Source organism: Etheostoma spectabile, chromosome 4 (assembly GCF_008692095.1).
Source record: "Etheostoma spectabile isolate EspeVRDwgs_2016 chromosome 4, UIUC_Espe_1.0, whole genome shotgun sequence".
In the NCBI taxonomy this organism is placed as follows: domain Eukaryota; kingdom Metazoa; phylum Chordata; class Actinopteri; order Perciformes; family Percidae; genus Etheostoma; species Etheostoma spectabile.
In genome coordinates, this window is record NC_045736.1 from 8,700,475 (window position 1) to 8,710,322 (window position 9,848).

At 38.7% G+C, this 9,848-nt stretch overlaps 1 protein-coding gene across 1 annotated transcript in view; it reads left to right on the forward strand.

Annotated features, from left to right (window-relative positions):
- LOC116687943 (protein Wnt-2b-A) overlaps positions 1–4,720 on the forward strand; it is an 11,887-nt gene extending 7,167 nt beyond the window's left edge. Inside the window, exon 5 of the mRNA XM_032513688.1 lies at positions 2,676–4,720. Within this exon, the coding sequence (XP_032369579.1) occupies positions 2,676–2,905 (230 nt within the window). The 3' untranslated portion in view covers positions 2,906–4,720. The remainder of the gene's footprint in view (positions 1–2,675) is intronic.
- The last annotated feature ends 5,128 nt before the right edge of the window (positions 4,721–9,848 follow it).

Sequence of the window (9,848 nt, forward strand, 5' to 3'; positions counted from 1 at the left end):
ACTGTACATCTAAATTCTGAGATCCAGTGAAGCATTTTTGTGTAAAGTAATGAAATTATTTTTAATATAAAATATTGCAACACCAAATTTCCAGTTGAGTATATTGTTAAACAGGTGTGTCACTGAGAATAAGAGACCTTTCCACTGAAGGCTTGCATTCTTTCACAGCTTAATGTTCAATGGTTTGACCTTTAACATCTCATTTAATTCCTAGTGTTTGCTTTACCTTGTTAAACTCCGTATCTCTCCTCCAATAGAGCGTGAAGGAGTTCACTAGCTCACTGTTAATAGGTTAGGTAAGTAGTAGGCTGGTGCATATGTGCAGGGGACATGATGGTACTTCGAGATTCACCCACTCCTCCCTGCCGTTAGCTTGGTGTGTGTTCACTCAAAGGAAAGGCTGTCTTTCCTTGTTAAAAGGTGATCTTAAAAAGGAGCTTATGACCCTCCTCACCACTAATCTCCAATGTATAGGAATTCATAGCCTAAGGATACATGCAGACTTATTTTTCAAATCCTTCCTTTGGGCAGTATAAGGCTCCACTCCCTAGAGCCTGAAGGGAATATCTCCTCTTATCCTTTTCTCTTTACTTCAGGGATGCTCTGTTATTAGACATGGCATCTGATCTTAGGCTTAGATTTCACACTTGAGTACATCACCTTTGTGTGTGTCTCTGAGACTATTCTGTCAGCGTGTCTGTAAGCTAATACCGTGCCGAAGAGGTTGGAGTTTCAGTCTTCGGCATCAAAATATTCACTCGTGTTCAGAGGTGGTTAACTGCCATATACTAGTTTTTCTGCAGTACGTCAATAACTGGAGGTTTTCCAAAATACAGTTAAGTTGAGCTGATATGTGACTAGGAGTAACAACCATTGAAGAAGAGTTACTCAAGACTTAATTGGTTACCGTAATAGGAAAGGTACATGTTGTTAACGCTGCAAAAATAGAGATAAAGAAATATAGAAATAGAAAGAGTAATTCCTTTAAAGCTGCACTCAAATGATTTTATATTATCACTGGAGCAAATAACTATGTGTAGTTAGAATTATCACCCAGCCCTCCCTCAGTTCTACACAGCGTTATACGCCGGTTACGATTAGTGAAGAAAGCAGAAGGGGGGGTGGATGTTTTTGCACAACAAAACAATATATGCAAGAATTAAATCTTCCCATCCAATACCATTGATATAGTGCTAATCGGCTAGCCATGCCAAAAACACATATGCACTTCAATATCTAATGGAAAATAAACTCAAAATGTAATAGCACAACATTATGTCAACATAAAACACAGCGCTTTCAAGCCGTAGAGCTGAGTTCACATATGCGGCGAAAACAAAATACTTTCACCCAGAAAACGCTTGTTTGTTCCTCTGGAGGGTTTTCATCCAAATCTGATCTTTCTTTTTAACTTAACAAGTTGTTTTGGTGCCTAAAATTAACTGTCATTGCCTCATGACGCTCACTTTTTCTGGCTTAACTCAACTACCATGGCCCCTGAAAGGACCGTGCCTGTACCCAGCTCACAGTCAACTATTGGGGCCAAGCAACTGCCGCTCCATAGTGGCTAAATACAAGCAGCAAGACCGGGTAGACCCCCCCCCCCCTCCCCCCCAGGCAAATTGCACCCTGGATAGACTTCCAGCTCATTGTTTTGGTTTTCTGGCTCGAAACTTCAGCTCATCAACTTCATTTTCATCAGTTTTCAGCAAAAAGCTCAGATAATCTTACTGTACCAGTATCTACTGAAGTGGAGAGAGACAAGGTTAGCAGATAAGGAACATTTAGAAGTAACACACACACACACACAAACACACACACACACACACACACCAACACACACACACACCCACACACACACACCACACACACACACACCACACACACACACACAACACACACACAACACACACACACAACACCACACCACACACACAACACACACACACACCCACACACACACAACACACACAACCACCCCACCCCCTCAGGAGGTAGGGACCAATATAGAGAGGCCAAGAGGAGAGGTAATATTAGACTCCCACATGTGGGGGAAAAAATATCAAATATCAAATAAATGCTAATGTTGCCCCAGGTCTGCTGGATGGAAATTATGCTATCCTACACAAGTTTCAATGACATAACAAATATAAATATTTTATTCATTAAAAAACTACACAACTGTACAAAATTGTTGGCAACGTTGTTTTAAAATGTTAGTTGTAATCATGGTTTATCATGGTCTTTGTTTTCAGAAATTTGATTTTGATTTGATTGAAATTGATGTTGATCTTGTAAAAGAAAACAGAAATGGTTATACAGAAAATAATATTACACAAGTTAGAAAGCCTAGAGATACAGTATAACAAATACCCGATTTTTCTTATTTTGTTTTGACATATCCGAAAAAGAAGTGGGAAGAAGTATACCTTCATTTTAGTCCCACCCATTAATTAATTTAAAAAACTAAACAAAAATACCAAACATTACTTTCATATGAAGTATACTTTTCTTCCAGGCTCAAACATCTTGTATAATTCATAGTGTGTTATTAAAGGGCAGTGGATGTACAACAACATTGCTGTAAACTAAATGTTACTTATCATTATTATGCTTGAAGATAACTATACATTTTTTTCCCCCTCTCATGCTAATATATACACCTTTCTTTACAGGCTCCTTGGGCACAGCGGGCAGAGTGTGCAACAAGTCGTCCAGAGGCACGGACGGCTGTGAGGTCATGTGCTGTGGGCGGGGCTACGACACCATGCGTGTCAAACGTGTCACCAAGTGCGAGTGCAAGTTCAAGTGGTGCTGTGCTGTGGAGTGCAAAGACTGCGAGGACTTAGTGGATGTTCACACCTGCAAGCCTCACAAGCGACCCGATTGGCTGGACATAACCTAACACGGAGACCTGACCAATCACAGGTCACCACTGACTCAATAACCTGCGTGCTAATGACTTCGTTTTGCTTTGGGATATATAAATTGGATCTCTTACCTGTAATACTTCTGGCTTATTTTTGATCCTTTGACACTTCCGGAAGCAGAGACTTCACAGACCTTGATGCTAAACTGGAAATTAGGCCCAGTTACTGATCGTGCTGCTTTAATAAGTGTTTCTGAGAACTATTTGTTGAGCTTTTTTTAAGACAAACTTTGAATCTTTGCTACAAAATGGCTGAATATTGTTTTATTCTGTTGTAAATACACCCTTCAGTGTTTCCCATAGGTTGACTGCTTTAATCTGGTGGGTGGGTTGGTGGGATGGGGGTGCTACCACCACACCAAATTCTGTTCTCAGTTTAACACTTTAAAGATTCTTTAAATATTTATTACTAGTTTTAATTTAGTGTAGTTTTTGTTTAGTAACTTTTCAAAATTCACATTAACCATTCTTCACTACGGCATGAATTAGATCCACCGCACAGCACTTATTTAAAAAGAAAATCTATCACTTTTAAAGCTGGTTCGCCAGTGACTCCTGTCATTTCCTTACAAGCAATGGAACATTTAAAAGGCCGACACAGTTATAGTGGAAAAACTGCCCCTGTTTGAAGCAGAGATACGTGGTAATTAGACATGGTCCGATAGCGTTTTTTTATTCTGTTTTTTTATTCCTGGTACAGATTCTGATACCTGAACTTGCGTATTGGTGTACTTATCCGATACCAGAGTGTCATATGTTTTATTATGTTTTAACAGCTGTATACTAAAAACCCTTGTATGGATGTGATATGATTTCAATCTTTGTTGTCGGTCTGCCTCAGGTTAAACTCTCGAATAATTAATGCCACAGAACTTTCTTTTATTATCCAGTTTGACAGTCAGTTATAACAGAGAAAGAACATAAAATAAACTACTTTAACGTAGATTTTCTTTAGGGTTTTAGTATGTGGTATCGGATCGGTGCATAAACTCCAGTACTTCCCGATACTAGCGTTTTAGGCAGTATTGGAGGCAATCGGAACATCTCTAGGGGGAATGCCCGCTTGTTTTACAGTATGTAAAGACTGTGTGAGAACATGACATACTTCTCATACTGATTAGAATAGCAGTAATATTTAGCCTGAAGAAAGAGACAAAGAAAAATGAAATATTGCAAAACTCTGACATTGTATCATTTAAAATGACAGGCTATATAGTATGCTATTGCAACAAATTAACAGTTGCTGCTAATGTTTCTATTAGAATTAGATCAGACATTTGCACTGTGAACCGGAAGGAACTACAAACAGGAAAACAAGGAAGGACTTCAGTTAATGTAAAGTCGCGGGAATCTTGCAGTAAGGCTGAATTTTGGCAGATTCACGGTCATATGGACTTTGGACTATTGTCTGACAGGGTTAAATTTTGCGTACAGTATTCCACGTCATGTCATTTCTACCTCTGGTTCTTTGTTTTTGCTTCCCATGTTTTGACTGAATAACACACTGACAGCTTTAAGCAATAGTCCTTAGGCTGTGTTGGGGGTTAGGGTTAGCAGCACTGCGTAAATACAAACTCAACCTCATACATTTCAAATATGCTACTGCGGCAAACAATGTAAAAACACTGCAGCAAAACGAGGCACATCGAGTACATGCATCTGATGTTGATGACTTACTTTAACGGGAATGCACTAATTCTTCTGTATACCGGATGATTGTCCAAGGATGACCAAATGATTTTTCGATGTAAAACAACTTTCCAAAGTTGTCAAATCAGTGTCATAATATTACAAACTAGAGCCCGACCGATAAAGGCCGATACCGATTTGAATATTTGAAATAAAAATCTGACAAATTTTTAAAAAATAAATCTAGAAACTTATTACAAAACATAAACAGATTTGTAGTTATTTATGAATTCTTACTAAAATAAAATGATAATTTGTTTTGTAGTCACAACAGATCAGAGGAAATATCAAATATATCAAAGGTCTGATAAAATGTATAAAAATACAAACTTAAGATATGAAACATAAAGTCCTTTAAACAAAAACACACACACAAAAAAAGAAAAGAATCAGTGTTGCCAACAGAGAGGTTTTTTCCGATATATTGGGAAATGCCTAACATCGGCCGATAACATCAGCCCGCCGGTCGGGCTCTATTACATACTGCTGTGCAATAACTCGGTGCCTGATAAATTCTTCAAACTCATGGATTTGCTATTGACCATCTCATATCATCAGTATTGTAAACAACATGCCCCCGACCAATGCAGCTGTTTTTGATCTGAACACCCAGTTAGCCATCATGCCTGCAGCCTTTGTTATTTGCCAAAATGTACCTCGTGCCAGCTTCTCTTGGTCATAGTTGTTAAGTGCTAAGACAGTTAACTCCAGAATGCTATGTTTTGTTTCAATCTTTCAAACCTTTATCAGATGCAACTTTTATTTTGTTTTTGTAAAACAACAAACAAAATAACGTCCGTACATCCCTCATTGGTTAAATTAGCATTTCAAGCTATGGCTCACTGATTGTAAGAGAAATTTACTTATTTTTAAGATGATATTGGACCCAGTGCTTTCCCCTTGGATCAATGTCCAGGAGCTTCATGTCTCGGTAATTATGTTTTCTTTTACCTGCTGGGTCTCAGTTGGCGAAGGGAAACTTTACTGATCTGGAAAAAAACATTCTGTTAATCTCACGATACACTGTACACATACGCCCATTCAGGAACCGGCGAAAAAGGTAGCAATGGAGTTTTTCAAACTATCTTCATGACTGAGCTAGCAAAAAAGAAGCGTTAAGCTAGGAAAGCATTGCCGCAGGAACAGAGAAAGAAGAAACGGCAGACTGACCGAGGGAGGAGTCAGACACAAGTTACCATAGGAGCTGCCAAATATATATTTGGAAGCTGTTGAGAAAACAGCAAAGAAATGGCCAAAACTGCATAGCGCCCCTTTAACAGACACCACAGCGGTTTATCCTGCTGATAATGTAATGCTTCTTCCATCAAAGTATAAGGCCTTAGAATGTACATTAAAAAACATATATATGCTTCTATATTGTCATAGATAATAACTAAAACTGAACAGCTATATACACACATATACATATATATATATATATATATATATACATATATATACATATATATATATATATGTACATACATACATACATACATACATACACACATATATATACACATACATATATATACATATACACACATATATATATATACACACATATACACACATATATATACACACACATATATATATATATACACATATATATATACATACAAATATATACATACATATATATACACACACATATATACACACACATATATACACACACACACACACACACACACACACACACACACACACACACACACACACACACACACACACACACACACACACACACACACACACACACACACACACACACACACACACACACACACACACACACACACACACACACACACACACAGTAAATCCAAAGATCCTAATTACACAGAAAAATGTTAAAACATAGTTTCTGTTCTGTACGAGGTCATGTTGCCATTTTAAACTATAGTTGTTATCATTTCCGGTAAGTTCTGGTTCCAGTGTAGGCCTCTCAGTGGTGGGCTTAAGGTTGTAAGTGCAGTCTTCATTGCAAAGGCCAGTACAGCATGTTTCTCCTGCCATCGTATTGTGACAGACCACTTTTACAATGCAATGTCATGCAACTGGGCTTTCAGTCCTTTGTGCACATTTTCACTGGCTCGGGCTGGTTTGTGAGAAGTGAAGTATTTCATGAAACTGGGCCAAATCATTGCAGAAATAGCAGTCAAGTAGCTCCGGACCCTGAGTTTGACTTTTCAACATCTGGTAATGCAGCCAGACGCATGCTAGACCATTGGAGACACAACCCTCAAAAGGGCTTTGTAGATCTAAATGAATCTGACAACAAGCTGTGGATGCTGGGAGTCAACAAATTTTTTCAAGTCCACGTAATGAGGAAGGGAGCCAAAGCAAAGTGCTTTGAACAAGGCCAAATGACACACCATGTCAAACGTTCACAAGTCAAAAGTTAATTGCAAACCAAGGAGCTTGTTTTGAATGTAAATGAAGAGCATGATGGCTGTGTTTTTCTTAAAGATTAGAAAGGTGAGAGCTGATAACATACAGTGGGGGCCGACCTGGGCCTGCGCTGCTCTGGCCCTTAAAAGTTCATATTTCCATTCCCCAGTTCTGACAGCACAAAACTCACTATTTCAGTCCACTATGAAATTTAACATTTTAATCCTGAAACCACATTGGAAACCACTGGGTCTGCACTGATCCGTACTAAGGATTTGGGTTGGTTGACGTTGAATGTCATAGTTACTCTTGCCCATGCGATGTCACTTAGGTCTATTCACAACTTCGACATCCCATTAAAATGTTTTTTTTCCAGATATATTGCCTACATTTCAGTCAACCCAAAAATATGTGTAATTGTTACGGATACCATGAATGTTTCACTGTTCAATTAAGGCTTATGCCACATTTTTACATCTGAGTCAATGTTTTCCTCTGTCAGTGTTTGGTGCAACAGTGTCCTAGTTTGTATTACTGTCTCTGGAAGTATTTTCACCTTTGTATTGCAGGTCCCAAAATACCTTACTGGCTCTATATTAAACCTTGTTGATCCACTCCCTCTGTCACTCCTATTAGAGGTCTTCCGTTCCCTTACAGCTTATATGGTCTCATGTGTTTTAGCAGGGAGCGAATAAAGAGAATGCAACCAACTGCGTTGGTGTTCTAAAGATCAGTCAGCTCAATGTCAGGGTATTTCAGAGCATATTTTCCAGAAATGTAACTGGACTGGCAGATAACGGGCATAGATAGCAACATAATTTACATCACAAAACATCCCCAAACATTATCTTTAAGGAATCTAAATATTGAAATAAAAATTAAAGTAAAAAAAGTATGGTTTCATTGTACAATTAGCTAAGCTGTACGAACAGAGAGAGTAGATTAATAACACTTTGTCCGTGCCGCTTTGTCCCCCACACTGTGTGATCCAGTTTAACTCTGTAAAAATAACAGGAGCGGCACCGCAGGCATTCTCTTCCATCATGGTGATATCAAAGGGGCATCTCAATTTGACAACATTTCAGAGCTAAATTTGGCCCAGGGGAGAGTATGGTCCACACAGATGTTCCACATTTCTGGAAACCAGGAAAGGGAAATGTTGTTCTCATGCTTTTACATTGCAATGAATCAAAAAGGACTCAGTGTTGTGCAAGTTCATGCTAAACCTAAATCTCCTTGAAACACTGCGCTCCATCTAATCATATGATTAATATCTATAAATTACAGCAATATCAGAAATATTTTGATATGTATACATTCCCTTCTGAAAGGAGCTGAAATTGTTGCTCTCTACACTATTTAGGAAAAGTGTTGAAAATCTGTCCCAGTAGTTTCACTGTTTTTCTTGGAGGAGAGGATGCCCCTTGTGACCTTATCAGCAGTAATTGAGCTTTATGTGGACATGAAATTGGACTTGACAATAGCTGCTATGTAGTGTATTTATTGTCCTTGCCAAGTGACATCATACACATTTGTTACTGGGAGAATCCAGCTATAAATCTCACATACAGTCTGTTTCTGTAGCATTGACAAATGGAAATACTCCCACAAACAGCCTATACAAAGTAAATGATCTTCTTACAGCAAGATCATTATATTGTACGTACAATAAATGTAGTAATGTAGTGTGTATCTCAAGCACACAGGGGTACACAGATATTGATGACCATGTTAAATGAGAAAATGCATAATCCGTAACTTTATTCATCCAACTCACATGCAGTGGATTTATTATGGTCATAGAAAACTGATATTTTGCATCTAGACGCTGATTCACTCTCCGCAACCATAAACCAATATCAGCACAGCAGAGACTGTGGAGTGGTGATAAATACTTCCCATAAGAGCCACATTAGACACAGAGCCTGATACCAGCCATTATGTGAAATCTATTCTATATAGGTTACAAGTACCAGCTCTGCCATATGCATACTTTCCTGCTTAACACGAGAGACCGTGAGGGGAATAAACTACGTTGGGAGCTGATGGGAGTAGCTAAATCCACCAACAACCCACGATTGCTATGCAGGCTTTGCATATTAAACTGCAAAACGATAATGGCATGAGCAGCCACTGTCTTGTGAAATGGAATTCATGTACATGTGGTTGGATAAAACATTTTGGCAGTTGACTTGAGTGTTGCAGATGCATAAACTATAAGTACAGGAGCTCAAGCAGGTTAGCTGTAATAATATGAAAGAGTAAAGCAAGCTGTCACCCCAAGACGTTGGTTTGACTTGAAACAGTTTACTATTGCTAGGCTGAGTGAAGTGTGTGGAGAAGATCTCAGTACAATGTGGGGAAAAACCATGTTGAGTTTACCATGCAGCCTCTATTATACAGAGACACAACAACAACAACCACCACCACCACCACCACCACCACCACAAAGTAGGCCCAAAAGGTAGATGAAAGCAGCATAAAAACAGAAATCAGCTCATAAACGAATCTGCAGAGAAACAGGCCAGCAGCATCAACACTGTATGTCATTGCCAGGCACAGACACAGCAGAGCAAAATTAAGTCATCACTGAACATTAGCATGTTAGCAAAGGCAGCACGTACCTTAAAGCAGTGTCAGCGAAGTACATCTTTGAGAAGAGTTACCAGCTGACAGGAAAACTGCTAATGGCGTTTAAAGTCCACAGCTGATGAATTCCAGCAGAAGCAGACGAAAGGATGGGATAATATGTGTACCTAAACTTCTCCACTAAACCAAAAACAGGACTTCTGTTAGCATGTAAGCTTATAAATGAAGTACGACAAGTGGATTC